This window comes from Erpetoichthys calabaricus, chromosome 6 (genome assembly GCF_900747795.2).
Source record: "Erpetoichthys calabaricus chromosome 6, fErpCal1.3, whole genome shotgun sequence".
In the NCBI taxonomy this organism is placed as follows: Eukaryota; Metazoa; Chordata; class Cladistia; order Polypteriformes; family Polypteridae; genus Erpetoichthys; species Erpetoichthys calabaricus.
In genome coordinates, this window is record NC_041399.2 from 1308947 (window position 1) to 1332064 (window position 23118).

At 53.4% G+C, this 23118-nt stretch overlaps 1 protein-coding gene across 11 annotated transcripts in view; it reads right to left on the bottom strand.

The window, feature by feature from the left end:
* Window positions 1-9236: 9236 nt before the first annotated feature.
* Window positions 9237-23118, bottom strand: part of nebl (nebulette) — a 62980-nt gene continuing 49098 nt past the window's right edge. For 3 of the 11 annotated variants that reach the window (XM_051929237.1, XM_051929236.1, XM_051929231.1), the window contains 15 exons: window positions 22597-22707; window positions 21783-21893; window positions 21449-21553; window positions 21266-21370; window positions 20547-20651; window positions 20014-20106; window positions 18199-18291; window positions 17111-17203; window positions 15516-15608; window positions 14578-14682; window positions 14120-14291; window positions 13940-14032; window positions 13432-13569; window positions 12825-12943; window positions 9237-10808 (listed from right to left, as the gene is read on the bottom strand). In XM_051929237.1, coding sequence (XP_051785197.1) covers window positions 10632-10808; window positions 12825-12943; window positions 13432-13569; window positions 13940-14032; window positions 14120-14291; window positions 14578-14682; window positions 15516-15608; window positions 17111-17203; window positions 18199-18291; window positions 20014-20106; window positions 20547-20651; window positions 21266-21370; window positions 21449-21553; window positions 21783-21893; window positions 22597-22707 — 1713 coding nt within the window. In that variant the 3' untranslated portion in view covers window positions 9237-10631. The remainder of the gene's footprint in view (window positions 10809-12824; window positions 12944-13431; window positions 13570-13939; window positions 14033-14119; window positions 14292-14577; window positions 14683-15515; window positions 15609-17110; window positions 17204-18198; window positions 18292-20013; window positions 20107-20546; window positions 20652-21265; window positions 21371-21448; window positions 21554-21782; window positions 21894-22596; window positions 22708-23118) is intronic. The other 8 variants (XM_051929239.1, XM_051929240.1, XM_051929235.1 and 5 more) reach the window with 7 other exon arrangements.

The window sequence follows — 23118 nt, forward strand, 5'->3', positions numbered from 1 at the left end:
TTCATAATTGGCCGACTCCATAGAAAGGTCACGACCCACAATGCAACTGTGTGAGTTGCATGACACGTCACCGACGAGACTGGCATGTCCGATGGAGTCCATGAATCAGAGAGCTGCATGTGTCTAGTATGAGAGGAGGTGACCATGGCAGCCCGACGGCTTGTCCACTCCGAGTCACACACAACTCACCCCGGGGCGTCCGTCTGCCACACTGGGAGGGGACCAGTTAAGCCTGGCTGTCCCTGGTGGGCGACGTGTGCCCAAAACCGGCCAGTTAGGAAAAGGAAAATGGGCAAGCAAAGCAACGGAAGAGAGACCGTGCCTGCCCATCACAGAGCTATATAAGCTGGCACCCTCTGTCCACGTCACCCAGCCTGCTCCTCCAGCCTTTCCTCTTTGGTCACCAGCTCTCCGCTCGACTTTCTTTACTGCTGCTTTGAGCAAAATACTCGCAGTGACGGCCAAATAGCTCACTTGTGACGAGGACCGGCCACTCACCCCAAAGTCCTGCTGCCCACCACACTGTCAGCTGACTTACTCCAAGGGGCTTTCGGTCATTTGTGTGAAGTTTGCACATGACAAGCGTCCATCTGTAGTCCATTCATTCATTAATGACTTGCATATAGCGCCTTTGAAACCTCCTGAAAGTGCATTCATGGACACTGAGGTGACACTTCAAGCACCAGCGATATGCAGCTGCCATTCTTGTGCCAGTATGCCCACCACATATTAGCTGTGAGGTGTGAAGGGATGTCAGAGATGATTAGGGGCTAAAAAAATGGATGAGGACATGGTGGGCAGGACATCGGGGGACGCCCTACCAAAGGACCTTTAATGACCACAGAGAGTCAGGACCGCCATTTTATGGCTCAGCCAATCACAGGGTCCCTGGGATCCACACACAGACCTCAAGGTAAGCGCCCCCTGCTGGCCTCACTGCCACTTCTGGCAGTGCTGAGCTTCTGGTGGGTTAGACAGAGCAGGACTTGAAGCCGAGCGGCCAGGGGCATCATGGGACATGTCCTACTGTGACTGACCTGTTGGGTCTCGAGAGAGAGCGGACTGCGTGGGGACCTCATCAAAGGTCTTCAAAATCCTCCAAGGCGTTGATGAAGGAGATCAGCAGAAGGCTTTGAACTTAATGGTGAATTGAGGACCCCTGGTGGTGAATGAGGGGAAGTGCACTTAGGACGTCTTTAGACAAAGACTTGTGGGAATCTGAAATGGACTTCCAAGGCATGGAGGAGAAGCGGGGACCCTAAGAAGGAAGCGTCTGGAGGAGACGGTGGGACAAACAAACTCGGTGGGCTCAGTGGTCTCCTACCGTCTGTGCTGTGCTGACCACTGCTGTCACCTGTCCTGCATGAAGAACTCATCGGAGACTCAAAGGCTCAATAGGTCAGGTCAGCTCTGGAACCTTTAAAGGTCCCTCTTCCTCAGTCTCTCCTCCTCCTCCTCCTCCCTCCCTCGCTCTTGGTGGTCTTCAATCAGCCTGCTTGCTCTCCTGTAGACTTTCTCTTCTGAACAATTGTGATGAGGTCAGGCCAGTCTGCCCACCGACCTGACGAGTCCAGAGTGACATCAGGCTCACGTGTGAAGGTCTCAGAAGTCCTGCTTGCCCACCACAGTGCAGGGCTTCTGCCCTTAACCCACCTACAGCCATGCCCTCTTGTTCTTATTGAAGAAGTCACATTTTCACAAATCTGGTGTCCCCTGAGACCTAAGGACTGCCACACTTTGACCTCTTGACCCAGCTTGGCTGATGCCACTTATGAGCTGAAGAGGTTTGAACTTACAAGTGGGTGTAGCGGTGCCATGTCACTTGTCTCCTCTGATTTGTCCTTGAATTACGGTGGTCCGTGTCCACTAAGCACATTTGCCACAATTCCTTTTCTTTTTACCTTTCTAAATTTCTGTTTGTCATCATTTGGATACTCACTATGCTGGAGCAGTGGGCACAAAGCTGGGTGAGGACCGTATGCCCCCTTAAAGACAGGCAAGCTGAGGTGACAACGTGCTTACCTGTAGGTGTTACAGACATGAGAGACACCCCAACTTGGATGGGCAAAGAAGATGCCAGCAGGGGGGACAATCCAGCTTGACATGCAGGCTAATGGTAAATGGAGTCAAACTGCTGGCGCCCCCTATGGGCGAATGTCAGGATTCCAGCTGAAGAAGACATGGAGATGAGAGGCCTACAGATCCAGCAGATCTCATCATAAAGTGTGGGAGGTGTGGCCGGACCACGAGACGGGCACTGAGACAGGAGGACTGGCACCCTTCCTGGCTCTCCGTTCCCCAGAGGCTCAGCACTTACCTGCCATTAAAGCCCAGCGCTCGACAGGCCGAGATTTACGATTGCCTTGAGAGTTGGCAGCTGTCTCTGCCAGATTGGCGTGCCATGCTAATTACGCAGCAGATCCTAAGCCCAGGGACTCGAGGGCCTTCTTCAAAGGATTATCACCTGACAGGTGTGACAGCGGCGAGCCACTGCGGTTTACGAGAGGCGTCGGGAGTGACAGCTGATGAAGTGCAACCTTGAAAGGAGGAGAAGAACGCTGAGTCGATGGACTGGGCAGCAGCAGGGCTGTGGCACTACAAGTGGGCATGAAACTGGCTGGAATTCAGCTGAGCCCTCCTGTCCTTAACTGGGCTCATTCAGGGGGGCACTAGGACCCTGGCTATTATATAGCGCCTTTATGCGTAGCGGTGGGAAAGGCCAGTAAAGAGTGTGGTGGATTAGGCTAACAAGAGAGCTGGGCAGAAGATCCAGCCTGGCACTGCCAGTCACAATCTGCATAATGGGGAGTCTGCAGGGTGCTCGGTAGGAAGACCTCAGGGGCACCAGCAGGCCCCCTCATAGTGACTTGGGTCACCCTGAGGGACTTACAATGCCAATTCACAGGGAGCTTGGAGGTGATGGGGGGTCAATGAGCACTGGGGAGGGGAGGGAGACAAAGAGGAAGACAAGGGGACAAGGGTGAAAGTGTGAGGTGACCACAGCAAGGGGACAGTTCATGAGTGTCAGGTGCCCGTTGTTTTGTTCAGTTTTTTTCTTTTATTATTTTGTTTATCATTTAGGGTGAAGGACAACGCACCTCACTAGCGCCCCCTAAAGTCTGCAACACATTAAGGCACATTACTTCTACAAGAAAATGGTTCGGTGCTCATACGGGCAGACTGGGGGTGGCAAAGGGTCCCCTGGTGAGACAACACTGGAGGCTGAACCTTCACCATACATAAGTGCTCCCAAACCCAGTGGGAGCTGGCACCTCTGCCAACAATAACCTTGGATAGGATGATAGGTTCAGGAGTTTCTATGGCATTAGGGTATTCAGGTTCCAATATGGATGGGGGGGGGGGGGTCCCCCTTGGTGTTTCAAGTTTGCTGGGTTCATACAAATGGGTCTATCAGGGGCTTTGTGGGAGGACGGCATGTGCACCCCACTCACTCTGCTCACTCCTCATACACTGTGCTGAGCTTGTGACTATCGTACTTATATAGCGCCTTTCCTCAGAGGTCCTACAGCTGCAGTATGAGAGATTCAGCATTCACATAGAAGGGTCCAGGGCAGATCATGAGATGGCACTGGGCACTGAACGCCTCTGTCACATGCCCTTGATGCTCCATTCGAGCCTGGCACTAAGGGTCATGTCCAGTCGTGGTGTCTCACCAGTCTGCTTCTGTGCCTTTCCATTTGCACCCGACAGATGGCGGCCCCTGGCAAACCAAACTGAGCCAAGTGCTGTGCCAGCTGAGCATCCGGCTGCAGACCCCAAACCTGAAAGCCTCTTCTTGTATGCTAAGTAGAATAAAGGTCATGCGGGTCAGCACCATAAGCCATGGCATTAGCAGCTGTGGCACTGAGGCTGGGCATCAGTAGACTGGCATGACCTGCATGTCTGTGTGCTCATTCAGGAGGACTGAGAAATGGTGAACAAAATAAAAATCAATTCAATAATAAACGAGCCTTGATTGTATATAGTGCCTTTCCATTCCTGCAGACATGGTGCAGACATGAAGAGGTTGGTGGAGGGGGCACACAGGGAGTCGGTGGCACAGACTCAAGGTAAGAGTGCCAGGCCTCAGCCACAACGGGGCTCCCAGAGGTCCCAAGGTGCCAGTAGCTCCACCCTAATTTAGCACCCTTCTCTGAGCTCTAACAGTGCCATGTAAGTAAAACTGGCACCTCTCTTTGGTATTTCAAAAGATGGCACAGCTGGCCATCCTGGCATTTTTCCACTCATATGCCACAGACTGGGGTCCTTTTCTCTTTCTCCAGTGATGCTGGAACTCTGAGTGGCACTGTGTGTGACATAAACTCGTTGATGGACTGACCTCACCAGAGACTCGTGCCGTGCTTTGTGGAACATTCCGGTTGGTTTGTGACAGCCAGCTGTGTCCTGTCCCTTACAGTCCTGCTTCTGCTTTGGTCTTTTAGCAGAAGGTGGACGTTATGAGTCAGAGCAGTGAGGAGCTTCAGAAATGGGCACACGGCAGGTAAGATGGGTGATGCCACCTGATGGGTTGTTTTCACGTGAACCTCCTGTTGGAAAAGTCATTCTTGATTAACTTTGGGACCCTCACAGGCTTTACCCCCCTTAAGGATCCTCCGCCAGAGTGCCACTGTGTTGAGGTCCAAGTTTAGTCTTTGGTTCTCAAATATAGTGCCTTTCACACTCAACACACAGCAACAGCCCCCCCCTGCCTCAGTGCTGGCTGGCGAGGACACGTCTGTCACACTATTCCGCTCCCCTGAGCCCTTGATTGTTTGACAATTGTCCTTGATGTCATAACGAGAAGCGCAAGTCAAGAGCCCCTCGAAGCGGCACAGCGGGTAATCAGCGCTGATGAGACGAGTGGCCGTTTAATCAAGGCACTGCTTGTTGGCGGAGTGAAGCTGAGTGGCTGCCCCGGCTTTGTGGATGCAGCTGAGGAGCTGGCACTGCCATCCATAGGTGGAGGGGACTGTGGAGGGGATTTGTTGGCATGACAGGTAACACCAGTGAGAAGTTTGGCACAAGGTGGACAGAAATAAAATGGAGCCCCCTAGTGGCTGAGACACTGAATTGAAGGGTCACTGGTGATCCACCTCCAATAAGAATGGAGAGCACAGGGTGGGGTGGGCTCTCTATGTAAGGCGCTATACACAAACCATAAATATCAGCCCTGATTCTCTGTGTAAGATCACTTCACCATCTGTGGTGCCAGCTATGATGGGTCACGATGGGTGGAACAGAAGAACAGGCCAGTTATAGCTGGGGGTGGCGCTATACAGATGGAAGTCCTCACCTGATAGACACACTGACACTTGATATGAAAGGCACTATATATCAAAGCTAATGATCCAGTGACACATGGAGTACGTCCGTAATGCCGGCCCACCTATGTAGCGCCTTCAGATGACGCCCCCATTCAAAGGCAGCTGTGTCATTTAGCGCCTGTATGCGTATATCCCACCTGGGGCACATGGGGGGACTCTGACTGTCTCTTGAGATCCTCCTCTGCCTACTTTCCTCATGTTGGGGTCAATTTCTACAGACTGGGGGGGGGGGGGACTTCAAAACACTTCAATCAGGGATATAAACAGTGAGGGTGGTCCGCAGAGGAGACTTGTCACACACTGTGTCCTTCTGTGTCAGCGTGTCTCTAAAGATGCATGGAGACAGAAGAGGCGGGACCTCTGAGCTGGCAGAGGAAATGACATCAGTCGTCAGCTGACCAGGCTGACAGGCAGACAAGGAGAAACAGTCAGCAAGTGCGCCCTCTCTTGGTCCGGTTCGTCCCCTTCATGTGTCGAGACTGAATGACAGCTGACCTGGAATCAGGGACCACCCCAAACTGGACCTTTGACTCTGTGGACATCAGCATGGTCACCTTTTACCCACTTGGCTAGTCCACTGCACAGACATGTCAGCCTTTTGTCACCAACATTGGGACCTCCTGGGGTGTCTTCTACATTTCCAGTAGTGACAGACACAAAACATTTGACTTGTCATCATGTTTGTCCAGGGGGGCTGTCCCTGTCATGTGTTACTACTGTGGACTGTCATTGTCTCATTTAGTCCGGCATTGTGTCACGTGCTGGGGGTGTGAGGGCGTCCAGTTGGTGGTGTCACTTTGGGGTGATTGGCTCAGGTGTACTCGACCAGCGTCTGTCCTCCTAAAAAGTGAGCCTGACTGGGCAGACCAGAGACCCCCACAGGTGGCCTTGTCACACCGCAGTGTCCAGCATCCAACTGTCATTATGTCTGAGCTGTGTTACCCGGGACACTGGGCACTAAGACCGAATTCATTCGGGCACACAGTGGGCATAGGCTGGACAAGGGACTTGTGAGCCGCTCAGAGCCCCATCCTTCATATAGTGCCTTTCAGATCACACCCTGCCATGTAGTGCCTTTCACAGCTCTGTCTATCTCACTGTGCACATGCCAGTACAGATACCATCTTGCCAGCACATTCTCCAGGTGTAGGTGTGCCCACTGAGTGGGTGTCAGGTCAGAGGGTCTGGATGGAAGCCCCCTAACCCCACCATTGTTTTGTTTCCCTTCTTTTTCATTTCAGATTTTCATCACATGGTGTGCTGCTGCCCCCTAGTGGTTCCAGCTCCACTTTCCCAAACCAAGTGACTCAATTCTAAAATCCCAAGACCCGATTGCTTGTGTTTGGGGGTCCTGGGACCCCAGATGAGGTGAAGTATGCCAGATGTCCAAAGTGTCCATGGAGCGGACAAACGTGCATCTGCCACATCTTGATGAAAGGTCAGGTTCAGTGGGCAATGAGGGATGTGTGAGGGTCTGGGGTGTCATGGGTCACTTGACTTGTCATTTGAAGGGGACCTTTTCCTTTTTTTGTAGGCAGACTGAGTAAGTAAGCAAGCCCACCATCAGCACCTTAGGCCATCTGTCTTCTGGTCCCTTCTGAGTCCCACCTTCACAAAATGTCACAGTCTATCATGACAAGAATAAGGAGCCAACTCAGTACCCTCTGCTGCCCTGACTGGTGGTCCCTCTTTTCTCTGCCGTGTATGCCATCTATAGATGAGGAGGTCACAGAGTGGGCATCAGGTCACACTGTCCAATCTGGTCGGAGCCATGAAGAAGAAACTGTGTGAGAGGAGTGAGCAGGAAGGAGGAGGAGGGGCTTGGGGCGTGGTCACAGAGGGGCGTGACACGCGCGTGGGCGGGGCTTAGAGAGCCAGGGGCTGTGCATACGCACAACCAATTCAGCTGTCCACTTTGTAAGGTGGCAAGGGGTGGTTGCCAATCCTGGCAGCACTGATTGATGGGCAGGAAGCAGGACAGGTGTGTATGTATCTGTGTGTGTGTTTGTGTCTGTGTGTAACACTGAGAGACCTCGCTGGTCACATTGGTGCCAGCCAGTCAGGTGGGTGCCCACCTCTCAAGCCTGGGCTCGTTCTTTGTGCCTGAAGACCTCGGACATGTCCTCATGTTTGTGGTTTTCAGGTCTGAGAAGAAGCCCATCGCCACTCCCGGTGGGTTTAGTCCTCACCTTTGGGGTGGACCTTTGGCTTGTGGACGATGTTCCTGGCAACTGGCTTGGAGACGGGCCACCATTGTGAGAGTGTCACACATGCTGTCACTGGCAGGTCTTGTGACAGGTGCTATAAAGTCACCTACCTTCAAATTTTCTTTACTTTGTCACCCCCCCTTTTAATGGGCACATAGGGTAGGCAGTGCTTCTCTAGGGACCCTCGTTCAACTGACCTGTTCACCCAAGGCAGGGTCCACTCTGGGTGGGGGGGGTTTCTAGGTGATGAATGAACTTGTGAATGAAGAGCTGGATGGATGGATGGAGGAAATGGAGAATAAATGAATGGCTGGATGGCACCGTATGGCACGGCTGTATTGTGGCCACCCAATCAAGGTCTTGAGGAAGCAGACCCCAATAGGTGATATCTGAGGAAGGTTGTGTGGAGGGATGGGCATCGAGAGCTGGGGGTCCCAGTTTGGTACTGGACTGAGACGTGAGAGACGAGGCAGGCTCTGATTGGCTAACGTCTTTATTTATTCTCATTGGTGTGGCTCTGAAATGCAGAAGGACAGTGGAGAAAGTCACGAGTCGGTGGCCCGTCCTCGGTGAAGCGACAATCCAAAAGTGAGCGACGAGGGCACTGCTGTACCCCTCACCACCCCCCCCCCCCCCCCACCCGGCCCCACCAGAGCCCGTGCCTAATTCTACAGCAGGGCCTCTAAAGCCTGGTTGGTGACGTGATGTGCCCAGTTAAAGCGATGGCCGCCCACATGCTCAGCCTCAGTGCCAGTGAACGGGAAGAACGAGGCAGGAAAGTCCAGGAGACGTCCGAGGGCTCGGGTCCAACTCGGGTGTTCTGATTGGTCCAGTTGCTCGTCGTTCATCTCAGCTGCGTGATGGTGCTCGGGATGAATGGCGCTATATAGAAGACCGCTTGAGCTCCACCTCTCACAGTCCTGGCACTTGGCGGTGTGTGCGGTTTCAGCGCCCGTCCATTGGCTCAGTCCGAACTCGGGGCCGCTCTGTCAGGTGACCTTGGGATGCCAGCCAGTTCTTTTTAGGGGGCTCGTGTGGAAGGCCATGTCTGTCCCCGTCCTCGGTGTTTTACTTACTGAGCCACATGGCGTGGACATCGCAGCCTCCATCCCCAAGGCGTGAGTCACTTAAGACTACCGTGTGTCCCTGCAGCTACCAGGTGTGGCCAGCAGATGGCGCTCTAGGCCCGGGCTTGTTGCTTCAGGTGGCCACAGTTTCTCCCAACTAAACACGCGTTGATTATTAGGTAAAGCATCTTATAATGTTACTCACAGTGAAAGGCGCTATATAACATAAGGCATTAGAGCTGCGCATTCCCTTCCACTGGCCAGCATTACACTGCGAGAGAGCGGCACCTCCTACTGGCCTGGCATTTACTCTGCACCTTGTGAAACGTCAGACAGTGGGCACCTAATGTGGCATGACACCTCCCTGGCACCTTCTCCACAGGCCTCACTCAGGCTGCCTGCCCACAACAACTCACAAAACCTCCAGGGGGAGCTCCTTCTTTCATTTCTTATGCTAAACTCACACTTCCAAAACACAGCCTACAACAAGGCGCTATAAACAGTGGGCATCACTTTGCATTTCCACCCGGCCAATGCTGGTAGCAAAACCAAACTCGACAGGCCAACATGCAGGGTCCTCAACCTCCCGCCCTGGTCGTCTTCCTCTCGATAAACTGTAGTGGTTTTTGAATGTGGTTGGCATGTGGGCAACAAGAAGCTCAGTGGAGGCTCACGGACCACAGGTATCATGATGGGGTCCACTTGTGCGCTGCTCCTGGTGACCTAAAGTGAGCAGAGTGCCAGGAGTTGCCAATGTGCCCTATTGCCCGGGGCACTGGCCCTTAGTGGCCATTGGTGTGTCAGACATATGTGAGGGCAGGAAGTAATGAAGATGATGGGAGGTCACCACTGGCCATCATGGCACCAGAGTGCCCGCTACAGGCCAGTGATGGAGGAGATGTCAGGGTGACCGCAGTCTCGTCCATTCACCAAATGTGGGGTGACCTTCTTCTTTATAGCACCTTTCACACACAACACCATCTTATAGTCTTAACACAAGCGAGGTGGGCCAACCCGCTGGCCACTAGAGGGCTACACTGGCTGGCGCTTTTCAACTGGGCACTCTGTGCACTTTGGGGTCAGACCAAAGTGTGCCATGAGGAGGGTGACAGTGGCATATGACACAGTGGGGACATCAGCTGGGATTAATCGCATGACACAACACCAAGTGGGCACCTGGCATTTGTTGGGCACCTAGCTTCATCCGAGACTTTGGGGGTGTAGTTTAATGATGTTATAGATGGCACTTTCTTGGTATTTCACTTTAACAATACCAGTTGCTCAAGTCTTGTCCAAGTCCATCAGCCAAGCCATCACAGGCAGGCTGGCAGCTGGCATCTCCCATCAAGATCTAACCAATCGTTGAGAGACAAAAATCAGACAAGGTCACCCTCAATGACACTAATGGGGGACACGGCCATAGTGACAGGTGACATTCTTATCATAAAGATCACCCAGTGCCAGTGGCTAGAGTGATGGCCTTCATCAAAACGAGATAATGGACACACATGGGGCTCATCTTTATCCTCTTCATCAGCTCCCTTCATGTCACACGGTGCTCTAAACATGATTGGCCTCACAAGCCTAACTGGGTCATTGTCATTGGGTGTGGGCCAGTGGGGAGGGGGGGGGGTGCCACTGGGCTCTAATGGGGATTTCCTGTGCTTTAGTCCTTCCTTTACATTGTGCCAACAGTAAAGCGTTACACTGGTGCATCTGCCCCGCTGGCACTAGAGGGGGTCATGGAGTCAGAGGTGTCTACCTACACTGGCCAATCCCGTTGGCATTATGGAGCTCCACCCCCTCCCTAATTAATTTCCTGGGAATTGCAGAGTGAAGCCTGAAGACCCACTAAGTGGGACGGTGACAGAGTGGTGTGTGGGGCCCCTGCTGGCCATCCTGTGTACAAAGCGAGGAGGAGCAGTGAGAGGGACAGACCAGAAAGGACAGCGAGTGAGCGAGCGAGCGGGCGCCTGGCATATTAAGGCTCCTCTTACGGTCAGCTGCTCGAAGGTAGCGGCGGCGGCGGCTACTCAGTTGAACGTCTCGACGTAGTTGGCAGGAAGCATCCCTGACTTGCCGGTCCTCTGCACTGTGCCATACATCCAGCCGTCATCGATGACCTGTACGTTGAGGATGATGTCCCCGTCTCTGAAGGACACTTCGTCGTGGTCTTGGGCGGCGTAGTCATAGATGGCCCGGTAGACTCTCTGTTGAGACAGACAATGAGTGACCACATCGCCTACTTGTGCCCATGCCCCAATGCCACCTGCACCCCAAAGCCCATGGCTGTCTGGGATGGCTTTGGACGTCCTGTGCTTGTTGGGGTTAGGTGGGCAGCCGTTTGCCACACAAATGAGCTCTCTGTTCCAATACTTTAGTGAAAGTCACGATATTGTGTGACATCATGTTTAACACCCATTGTTCCACAGAGTGGACATTCAGACTATAGCCAGGGGCATGGCTGTGGGTGGGCAGGGGTTGGGCATTGCCTTTCCAAATGGGTCATCTGCTCAGCCAATGAAAAATCAGAAGAAATTCAGCCTGAGCTTCTTCTATGCTCAAATGCCCATCCCTGGGTGACACCTTCATCATGCCACTGCTGCAACCTCATGCTGTGCCCAGTTACCTGTGCCATCTGCTTTAAAGACAACAGAGAACTGAGTGACCCAAATGACCAGACAGACAAAAGAGCACCGCTGCCCCCGGGGCACGGGATTTAGGAGATGTCTTGTTCATGAGGTTGGGTTTGGTTTGCATGCCCACCTGATGCCACCAAAATGGTTTTAATGGACGTCCAGGTTGGTTTGATGTTTGTTTCTTTTGTGGCTGCCAAATGACCCCTTAGGGTTCACTCAAGACAAAGGAGCACTGCTGCCTCCTACTGCTCAGTCCTTGTCACAAAGGTGACATTTTATGGTGCTTTGTGTCATTTATCTGTCAACGTCAGCACAGAAGGCAGAGGACTTGTGATTTGGGCCTCATCACGGGGACTGCACTGGACTGACAGGTGTCACCATATTTGGGACACGCCGTCACTCAGCATTTGAATTCCTATCAGGTGTGCCTCGTTATTTGGCAGGTCTGGAGTCACCAGGACCACCAGTATGACGTGGGCTTAGGCTGGTGCTGAGCTTACAGGTTGACACAAATGACTTCCTGCTGGGTGGGGTTTGTAGGGGCGTGGTCAATTCACATTGTCCAGTTCCCGTGAGCCCACAATAGAGTTGGGCAGACAGTGAGAACAGCAGACTTGCTCTGTGGATGGTTTTAGCGGTGGGATCATCGTGCCTGCTAAACAATCAGTTGAAATCTTTAGGAGCGTCAGAATGAAGAAAAGTTAAAACAAGGGTGCCAGGTCAGGGTGGGGGCTGCCGCTAGCAGGTGGGGGGGGGGCACTGTTCACAGGGTCCTTCAGGGCATAGCAGGGGCAGGGGATAGAAACTAATGAGTGACCCAGAGTGTCTCGCCAGTGAGTGGTCAGCCTGGCAGTGTTTTGTCACTGGGGTCTCGTTTATGAGGATATGAATACCCCCCCTCAATGGGGGCTCATCTGTTTGTTGTTGCACTGATGGTCTCGTGACGTTCATTATATAGGACGAGTCACATGGCACTAATCAGTGACGGACCCTTCAGTGAGACTCAGCAGTAGATGGACTTGCCAGGGTGGGCTCAGGACTCTGGCCGATAAGTGAGCCGTCTGGAAGGACCTGTCAATCAGGAGCTCATCGGGTGGTCCACATAAAGGAAGGAGCCACCAGTGGAGGGGAGTCAGCAGGATGGACGCGTCAGACAGCAAGGAGGGGTAAGGGACTGGTCGGCTTGGTCTTATCAGACAGGACCTGGCAGCGGCCCAGATGGTTAGAGGGTTCATCTTTCAAGGGTCTGTCCGAGGCTGGACCCCAATGACTGCCCACATTATCTGGGACTGGTCAGCTCGGTCACATGGCAGGTGGACTCATCATGAAGGACGTATTGATCAGATTGGTGGACGGTAAGAACGTCAGTGATCCGGGACTCGACCACTCGCTGACATCGGGGGGCTCATTAGCAGGTGGGATTCATCATTAAGGTCTCATCGGTCAAATTTGCTGGGACCTCCCATTTGTCAGTAAGGACGTCCATCAGCTGGGGCTCATCTCATTGTTTCTATCCTACTGGATGTCATTGGAGTTGTCCCACCCCCACCCCCCCAGACACGCTGTCCTGAGCCCCCCCATACTCACCACAGTGGCTGAATGTGGAGGGGACTGCATGGCCTTCATGGACGAGATGCTGGTCTGGTGCATGTAGCCGTAGCCGGGACTCTGGCCGCCTTGCTGGTAAGCTCCAGGGAGCACTGGGGCTGCACGGGAACAACACAGAGGGGCTTTTAGGGGGTGGTCTCGAGGAATGGGCAGGCAGTGCATGAACAGTGTGCCAGTGGGCAGGAGGTAGCCAACTACAATCACTTCAATAAAGCGCCCTTGACGAAGCAGCTCATTCAATGAAGCACATGCCAGGGCCATGGCACACTTGAGGGGTACAGAGACCCTTTGGTTATGTGGGCGAGTCTGTGCTCTGCCCTCACTGATGCCCTGGAATGGGTGAAGGATATGTGCTGACACATGTTTGGTCACCTTGCCACCTTTCACTCATGCTGTGGACTGGCATTTGTGGGGCGGGGGGGGGGTTTAAAACAAGAGATGCCAGTGCACAGAGTGCCCTTCGCCATGAGTGGACACCTCTAGCTCTGGGTGAATTCCTCTGGACTGTGCCTTTCATAGTGAGGGCTCAGTTCTATATAGTGCCATGCACTCGTCCACTCCACTGCCCTCGCCCGGCCACATGTACCTCCGGTGGCTGTGCTCTCACTGAAGCAGGACACGCTGTTGTTGTTTCTCTCCGACGCCTCAGAGCGGTCATCGTGCCCACACATCTCAAGGGCACCCAGAGGGCGGCTCAGCTGCCCACCTGAGCGCCTGGCCTTCTCTACAAGGGTGCGAAGGAAAGAGTGGGACAGCAAATGAATGCAGAGAAGCAAAAGGGAAAGCAAAAAAAAAAGTTAAAGGGGCACCAGGGCCTGTGGGCAGTGGGAGTGACCACCTTGGCCCTCTGGGAACCCCTCTTAAGCTGGCAGCGCCTGGCATCAGTCATGCCCTGGTAATGCGTAGACTCTGTCATGTCCACACCAGGCTCCGACAGGTGACAGGACAGAGCTGGGCCGTGTGTGCCACCTCTCGGGATGGCATCAATGCCAGTGTGCCAGGCTGCCCCTGCCAGAAACAGAAAAAGAAACACAAAGCAGCAGAAAAGGCAAAAGAAGAGCAAAGAGCAAGCAGAAGCAAGAGCAGAGCAGTACCGGCCAGCTTATGGAGGCTTCGGGACTGGACATGGTCTTCAAGGGGGTCAAAGTCAAAGATGGAGCCGGGGTCAGTGCGCCACACTTTAAGGTCTTCGGCCGGAAACAACAGAAACAGAGCAAGTGAGCGGCGCCAAGGAGGGACAGCAGGGACTTGCGCCAGTCCAGGGCCACACCTACCCACGATGATGCCCGGTCTCCTGTCCATCTCCACCACGTGAGGGTGCACCCCCTTGTAGGCCGCGTCGCTGACCACCTGGGCATTCCTGCGTGCCATCTCCATGTTGGGATCGTTGGGCACCTGGGTGAAGCCTTTGCCCCGCGTCTTCTCAAAGTCTTCGTGGTACTTGACCTGCAGTCAGAGACACAGGAAGAGGAGATAGCATCTTAGTGGGTGAAGGGGCATGAGAGAGTCACTGGCCTGGTCATTCGTACTCGTGTCCACCACTCAGGCAGCCCACACATTCACCGAGGGGGTAAGGAGGTTAAGACTGAGGGGTAACGGCACCCTCTTCAGGACAAGCTGGTGCATGTGTAATTCACACTGTGCGGGCAGTGCCCAGTGGGTTAATCGGTGCTCAACAGGGCTGTGCCCTCGGTGCCCGCTGTCTTGGGTGGTTCTCTGCCGCCTCTCCTACCATGGAGATGTCGTTCTGCGATTTCCGGACTCGCCTCAGTTCTGGCGTATCGGTGACGGCACACGGCTTCCCTCTCATGGCCTTCAGGTCACTGCTGTACTTCACCTTCGGGGAGAGAAAGAGGGACAGGCTGAGCAGATGGCAGCAAGTGATGGCAGGAGGACAGGGTGAGCGGGCACAGCCACATCAGAGCCTGTGGCACTGGGACACTAGTGGGCAGCGCTGCAAGAAAAACCAGCCAGCCATCTCCCCACCCATATTGAGGAAGTGCCCACTGCCATGACCAGTGTACCTGCTCACTGTGCCATGCTCACTTATGTGTAACCCTCCCCAACTCTAGGTCTCAAGGTCCCCTCTAGCTCCTTGATCGCCCAGACAGCTGTCTGCCCACCCTGCGTTTACTAGCACCCCCACCTGATGGTCTCCAAGAGTGAAATAGTTGGTGCCACTCACCCCTCGTTTTCCTCAATATTGGCTTTTAGGGACCGATTGTTCTTCTTTGACCCCCAGAGAAGAGGCCATTGAGCCCCCCAGCACTGTGGCATCTCCTATTAAATCTGAGACGTGAGGGTCACACCCCCAACCAACAGCTGTTGTCCATATAGCACCTTTCCCTAGCCAACACAAACCCAAACCCTGTGCCATTCCAGTTTCATTAGTGTTGGAGCCCTGGCACTTGGGCACAGAGGGGGAGTCAAACCAGCATCCTTGAGGGGTTGGGGTTCAAATCCTCAGCCACTTTACCACCCCATCCTACCGGACAGCTGCCCAGCGAGCCACGTCAGTACCTCCCAAGTGCTCATTTGACAGCTGGGCACCCGGGGGTCTCCAAGGAGGACCCTTCACCGAGGGGCTTTAGCCCTCAGACTGGGAGCAGCAGCCATGGACAGCTGAGATGACTTTGAACCTTGGGTTAAAGAAGAAGGATGAAGGCTTGCCAGGCTGACGTTGTCCTGATTCCGCCGCACCCGCTCCATTTCGGGGGTCACGTCGATGGCCGTGGCTGGGGTCACCACCTCCTTATATTTCACCTGTTGGAGTAAAAGATAATGTGGTTTAGGGGGGCACAGCAGACCCCTGCAGCCTCCACAACAGGACTCTGGCCAGGATGGTAAGTGTGCCCCCTGGTGGTGGTGTCTGCACTTTGGCCAGTTATCTCTCTCTCTCTCTCTGCCTGGCACTCATTTCTTCTGTTGGTTTCTCACCCTGTGGCCGTTACAAGTCAGTCCTGCAGGTGGCGCTAATCTTACTTCATAATCTGACATCACTTTCTGCTACACAAGTGACATTAAAGCCACTGTGAGTGTCAAGGTGGCAGTGATGCCAGCCACAGTGCATTGTGGGATTGGCACAAACCCAAGAGGTCATTACAATGGCTGACAGCACAGGACAGCCACATCCATCCTCAGTCCAAGATGACCTAGCTGTACCTTCACTGCTTGGGGGTCATTTGTAGAGTCCCCCCATGGTCAAGCTGCGGACATGCCAGCTCCACACAGACACTGCTCAAGCCCCTGTTGAACCTGTGTCCAGTGAGGTGTGGTGCAGCATCACCAGCCAGTGTGCCAGTTTGGGAGAAGACCAAGGGTGGACTTGGGCGTTTGCAATGCTGTCCACCTAGGAGACTTGACCTGCTGAGAAACTGACCACCTGTACAGCGCGGACCACCAAGTCCATCTCAGAAGACCCCCCAGTCCTGATGTCAGCTCTTGAATTTTATGTGCTGAATCCATTTCTGTCTGTGGCCACTAGGGGGTCCTTCCTGGGTGGTCACCAGCTCAGGCTAGTGGTCACTTCTTCTGATTTCATCGTTTTTGCTGACCCTTCCTTTCCTGCAGTGTCACATGTCCCCCCCTGCTGGACTCGTTTCATTTGATTTTTGTACATTTGATCACGAAGTAAAGCAGCTGTGAAAGGCACTACATAAAAGGAGGCTCTAGTGGCCGTCCCGGTCACCGCCTGTGTGCCGTTTGCATGTTCTCTCCGTGTCCAGATGGATCTTCTCCAGATATTTCCAGAACTGGACAGTTGGCTCCATCTGGGAATGTATGGAAGATTGGATTAGTGTGTCTGAAAATGACACACGGGTCACTTTGGGGTGACATTGTATCAAACAAATCGAGGGCCATGGGGGTCCAAAGCCTAACCCGACGGTATTAGGGGCAACGCAGGAGCCCACCACTCACTCACTCAGGGTCAGTTTAGAGGGTCCCACTAATCTTTAGGGATGGCACAGGAAAGCCCACATGGCAGGACATGCCAAATCCATATGGATGCCAAGTTGAGTTGGGTTTGAACATAGTGTGCTCCTCACCATTGTGCCATTACACTGCCCTAAGATTTTATATAGCGCCTTTCATAATAATGCCAGTCTCCGCTCATTCACAGTTCCTGACAAATTTTTATAATCAGTGCCCGGGCAGACATTCGTATCCTCACACAATCAGTCAGAAGTGCTAATTGCATATGCTGTATATAGCGCCTTGCTTAGTAAACCCAATGGCCCACCCGCTCACACAGAAGCCCCACTCACGTCGCTCACGATCCTCTGGTTCTCCTTGGCCCTCTTCAGTTCAGGAGGGTCCGGGATTGCTGTTCCATGTCCGGGGTCTTCTTTATATTTGATCTGGAATGTCAAGAGCAAACAGTGAGCTGAGGGGCCCGCTTAGCCCCTTGGCATCTTCTCACAGAGACAATTCAAGGGTGGCATGGGTTCACTTTTACTAAGTGGACTGGAGACTTGGGGACGATGATGTCTGGAGGGACCTCAATGCTGCTGCTTTCCACAATGTGTGCATCTGGTGATGGCAGGCCACTGTGCCCTGGTAGCGCCAGCTGTGCCCAAAATGTGCCCACAGGGCTCTCTCTTCTGCTTTATCTATCATGTAAGAACCACAGATGACAACGGAAATGACAGCCCTGACATGACATTCTCAAACCAGCTAATCTAGTTCAACGTCTGGGAGCTGGTGCCAGTCCCAACACCATAGAGGGCAAGGCTGGAGGGGATGCCAGTCCAACACTAAGCCCACTCACACTGGGTCAGTTTAGAGGGTCCCATTCATCTTTGAGAATGTGGAAGAAAAAGCCATCCAGACATGGGGAGAGGAGGCAAACTCTACATGGATGCCAACCCAGAGCAGGATTTGAATCCAGCATGCTACTAACTACTGTGCCACCGTGCTTCTTCTTATTTCATATAGCGCCTTTCATATCAATGCCCATCTCAGCTGAATGACATTTTTATGCTCCGTGCCCAGGCGGACTGGGAGGCATTCAGAACTTCACAGAATCCGTCAAAGGTGCTGACTGGATCTAAATATAGCGGCTTGCCCAGGACACATACCCACACATCCACACAGGCTCCCACTCCCACCTGAGCCACTCCCTGAGGGCTGGCCAGTGAAGTAGCCACCTGGTGCTCTATGCTTGAACCACTGGCGGTGACACATTTGGCCTCTAACAGCCCCTGCTGCTGGCCTTGTGTGGGACCCTCAAAGTCAAATCGCCCTTCATGTTATTTCTGGTCAGCAGCAGCCATCAGTAGCGGCCAGCGCCTCATAACGAGGGTCTCGTCCTAACATAACGTCGCCCACCCGCTCACACAGAAGCCCCACTCACGTCGCTCACGATCTTCTGGTTCTCCTTGGCTCTCTTCAGCTCAGGGGGGTCCGGGATGGCCGTTCCATGTCCGGGGCCTTCTTTGTATTTGACCTGGAATGTCAAGTGACATGGAATGCCAGTGAACGGAGGGGCCCGCTTAGCCCCTTGGCATCTTCTCAGAGAGACAATTCAAAGGTGGCATGAGTTCACTTTTACAAAGGCGGTCAGGAGACTTGGGGACGACGACATCTGGAGGGACCCCAGTGCTGCTGCTTTCCACGATGTGTGCAAGTGGTGATGGAGGTGATGGGAGGCCACTGTGCCAGGTAGTGCCTGCTGTACCCAACATGTGTGCCTACTGGGTGCTCTCTTCAAAGTATTCTGTCATTTGCCCTGCCACCATGCCCTCAGCAGACAATGCAAGTGACACACATGGCAGGACATTCATTCTTCACCAGGGCTGGGGAGCTGACACCAATCCCAGCCACATAAGGGGGAAGTAGGAGCCAACCCTGGAATGGCTGCCAGTCCAACACGGAGTCCACTCACACACGGTCACTTTAGAAGGTCCCAGTTCTCTTTAGGGGTGCGAGAGGAACATCCACATGAGCATGGGGAGAACAAGCAAACTCCACATGGACGTTAAAAAAGAGTGGGACTTAAACCCAGCATGCTGCCCACTACTAACTTCATATAGCGCCTTTCATAATGAGGCCCGTTTCTTTGTGTACTAATCGCAGACTCAGAGATCTTCGTAACATCACAGAATCAGTCCCAGGTGCTAAATGGTTAAATATAGCACCTTGCCCAGTAAACACACCCACACGTCCAGTCTGCCACCAGATGTGAAGTGCCACCTGACCCATACTGTGATGCCTGGCCAAGTGAAGTGCTCTACAAATGGACCACCAATGGGGGCAGAGTCAAGATGGGATGGGTGAGTTGAGAATTGGGTATGAAAACAACTGGCAGACCTCAGCACATGTGACTGTAGAGGTAATGGAAGGCCCTGTGCCAGCATGGCACTCACTGTGCCTGGCTTGTGCCCAAAGTATTTTCTTATTATTCTACTCAGCAGCCAGCAGAAATGACAGAACTGACATCACGTTCTCAAACTGGCATAAACTAGTTCAGGGTTACCAGAGCCAACTTCAGCAACACAGAGGGCAAAGCAGGAACCAGCAATGAAAAGCATGCCAGCCCATGGCAGGGCACTAATCTGGCGATTGGCTAAACACACGTCTTGGAAAAATTAGAATACCCTGAGGGAAAACCACTTGTCCAAACTCCATGTAGACAACAACTGGGCCTGGCACATGAACCCAGAACACTTTGCCACCTCCCTAAGGCTTCAACTATCAAGGTGCCCCTGATGTTCATCATCTCTGACTGGCCTACATGACATGGAGGGTACAGACACACACACAGCGCCATACTGACCCCTAAAATAGCTGCAGCACCCTGTGGCCTCCACACCATGGTTAGGGATGGCATCATCACCCAAAGTAAATCATCTGCCCACCCAAAGCAGCACTGCAACTTGTGGAGTGCTGGGGCTATTCAGGATGCCACCAAAGGGATGGAGTCACTAGTCAAGACACCAACTGAGCTGCCAGCCTTGGTGTGCCCAAGGAGTTTCCACAGTGCTGTGTTGTGGCCTTCCAGGTGGCACACCTCAGCAATTCATGTGGAGTGCCACCCTAGTGCTGTACCACCTGACCTACAAATGTGAACAGAGCTGTGGGGCACAGGCCTAATCCTCAGTCACCACCCTCCTGTGGGTCCTCCAGAGACCCCAGACCAGCTGCCCCCCAGTCATGCCACTCTACTCACACTGCTGAAGTTCTGTTGGTTCCTTCTCACTCTTTCCATCTCAGGGGTCTCCGTCACTGCTGTGCCAGCGCCAACTCCTTCCTTGTAGTGCACCTTCAATGACACGGTGTATTTTATATAGCGCCTTTCACTTGATGTGCGGAGAACAAGATAATCGTGTACTCTGAGTGGCCAAGTCAAATGAGTGCCAATCTCTGGCCAGTTGAGGCATGCCAAGTGGCCAGCCCAGGGGCATAGCGGGAGTCACATTGACAGAGTCGCCAACGTAGCACCCCAACTCCCAGCGGGCATTTACTGCCAAAGTATTCAAACCAGGTAGGCCTAAGTAGGAGTTTATAGTGCCCCTTTGGCTTTGGAATTGGGTGCCAGCATATAAGATGGTGTGTGTCAGACTCATAACCTGGCATAACCTGAGTCTTGCCTCAGCTGGCCATGCTGGCTCTTAATGCAGCTCAACGCCAGCTATGCCACTGATTAAGCAGCTGAAAGTCTCATTGGGAGCTTGCCCATCACCAAGTTGAAATGCCACTTACATTGCTGATCCGGCGGGAATTCTCCTTGGCCAGCAGGATGTCAGGGGTCTCGGGTACGGAGCACACTGCCCCCTTGAGGAGCTTGGAGTCAGCTGCGTAGTGCACCTGCAAACACAGGGACAGGGCATCAGTAGCGCCCCCTGGTGGGAGTCTGCGGTGCTGCTCCGGGTACCAAGGTGTGGCCACCCTGCTGACCTTTGACCTCGACCAGCAGACACTCACACCAAAGGCTTTCTTTTTCAAATTCTGCCAAGGCCTAAAGCCACTTGTCACCTCTGTGTCCACTCCCTCAGCATTCAGTCTGCCACTGGGTCATCAGATTGTCAAAGGCACTAAATAAATGTGGACCTGACTCACTGAGCAAGGCGCTATATCAGAATAAGAATACACTTAGTTTGTAAAGCGCCAAGCCACAGGATCTGTCCACACTCTGGTCAGCCCGAGATATGGAGGCAGCTGAAGTCTACTTTTGGAATCGAGCGTTATGAATGTCACATAGATGTGTGGCTAAGTGTCCCCCACTAGCTCTTGTGTGACCACAAAGGTGTCACCTGACCCTCAGGTGGACACGACTGCTCTTTGATTGAGGAAGGTGGTCACAAATGTGCAAATGTGACTGGCCAAGTGGGCACTGCCAGCCTCAGGTCAATGACACTGATGGAGGGCTCTCCTGGCCTGGCACCACCACTTTCCTTCTCTTTGATGTCACCTGTACTTACAGAGCTGACCAGTTTCTGGCTGTTCTTGACCCTCTCGATTTCAGGGGTGTCCACCACCGTGCAGTAGGACCGCTTCCTGGTTTCCGCCTCGTCTTTGTACTTCTTCTGCAATGAGACCACAGTGAGTGCCTCAGTGGACTGACCTGACCCAAAATGGGGTGGCATGCTGCGAGGACCCCTTACCTGACTGAGCATGTCCCTCACGTAGGCAGCGTGCAGCATCTCCGGCGTGTCTGTCACCGTGCCGTATGACGTGTGCCTCAGCTCGGACAGCTGCCGGTAGGTTGCCTGCAGGGCAAAGAGGGGCAAAGAATGTGTGACCACCATCCAAAGGAGCTATATAATGAGAAATGGGCAGCGGTCCATCCAGCTGTGTCCCACTTGAATGATGAAAGATGATAGATAGATAGATAGATAGATAGATAGATAGATAGATAGATAGATAGATAGATAGATAGATAGAGAGCCATGAAAGGCGCTATACACTGTAGCCCACTGAACGGCCCCCGCTGCTCACCTGGCTGCTGATCTCGCTGGCTTTCTTCGCCCGCTGCATCTCCAGGACGTCTCCGCTCAGCTCCATCCCTTTTCCTTTGATTTCCTTCTCCAGGTCCTTCTTGTATTCTTTCTGCCGTGTGACAACGGGATTCTCCGTCAGTTTTGTGTCCACAGGCAGCAGCACTTATGAACACACCTAACAATTAGGATCCCTGAGGTCACCAGAAGCAGTGAGTCCCCCTCGCCTGAAGGGGACGGTGTACTCTCTGGTGGTTGTGGATGGTGACATCAGACCTGGAGGTGCCCAAGTGTCCGATGACCCATGGAAGTGATGACTAAGAGGACAGGATTAAGGGTGCACGTAGCAGAGGACCTCCTGGAAGAGCTCAGCCCCCCCCAAGGTGGTGACCTTAAGCACAGCCTGCTGAAGGAGGAGTGACCAGAGGGACAGCCTCTTTCGAGGAGCTTCAGGCCCACCAATGTGAGACCCCAATGGCACCCCAATACCTGCTGCTGAAGACTGGGAAGGCTGGCCTACACTGTTGAGCTCAACTCCAGAGAGGAGCATGTAAATAGGGGACAATGGATGTGACCCGTCATGCGCCTTATGATGCTGAGGCTGATTTGAAGTGTCAATCGGATTTGGTTTGTGATGTCACTTACTGGGAAAGGCGCTTTATAGCCCTGAGATTGCTGTGCTGCTGGTAGCCCACTGTGCTTTGTGACGTTGTAAGGTGCTACTGTATATAAAATAGGCTTGTGTCTCAAGTGTATCTGTGGCCTCCCAGTCACACTCCTCGAGGTGACAGTGACAACACGGCCCACCGCCTCACCTCACTGGCCATCAGGGATGCCTTCTTGGCCCTCTGGATGTCCGGCATGTCGGCGCTCACCTCCATTCCTCTCCCCTTTATCTCCATCTCGAGGTCCTTCTTGTATTCCTTCTGCAAAAACAAAGAGCCGCATCCAGTCATATGAAGACCACGATGAGCGGACCCCCGCGGCTCTACAGTCCACTCAGGCCCAGCATAGGTTGTACTGCAGAGAGCCCGCCGAGCTCTAGGGGGCAGCACTGACCACCACTGGACTGCAGTCTCTGGACTGCAAGATGAACTTACAATCACAAGCAGAGTCAGCAGGGAAGTTGAACCCGAGGCCGAGGACCCTGATGTGACATTGGGACAGGACATGCTGTTCCTCATCGCATGGCATGTAGACCACCACAGGGGTCTCATATGGTCATTTCACAGCAGCTGAGCCAAATGTGAAATCCACTTGTGGACCCTTGGGTGACATGCAGAAGGAGTCGGGTGGGCAGCACCTGGGGGTCTCAAGTCTTGTGCAGCCCATATCAG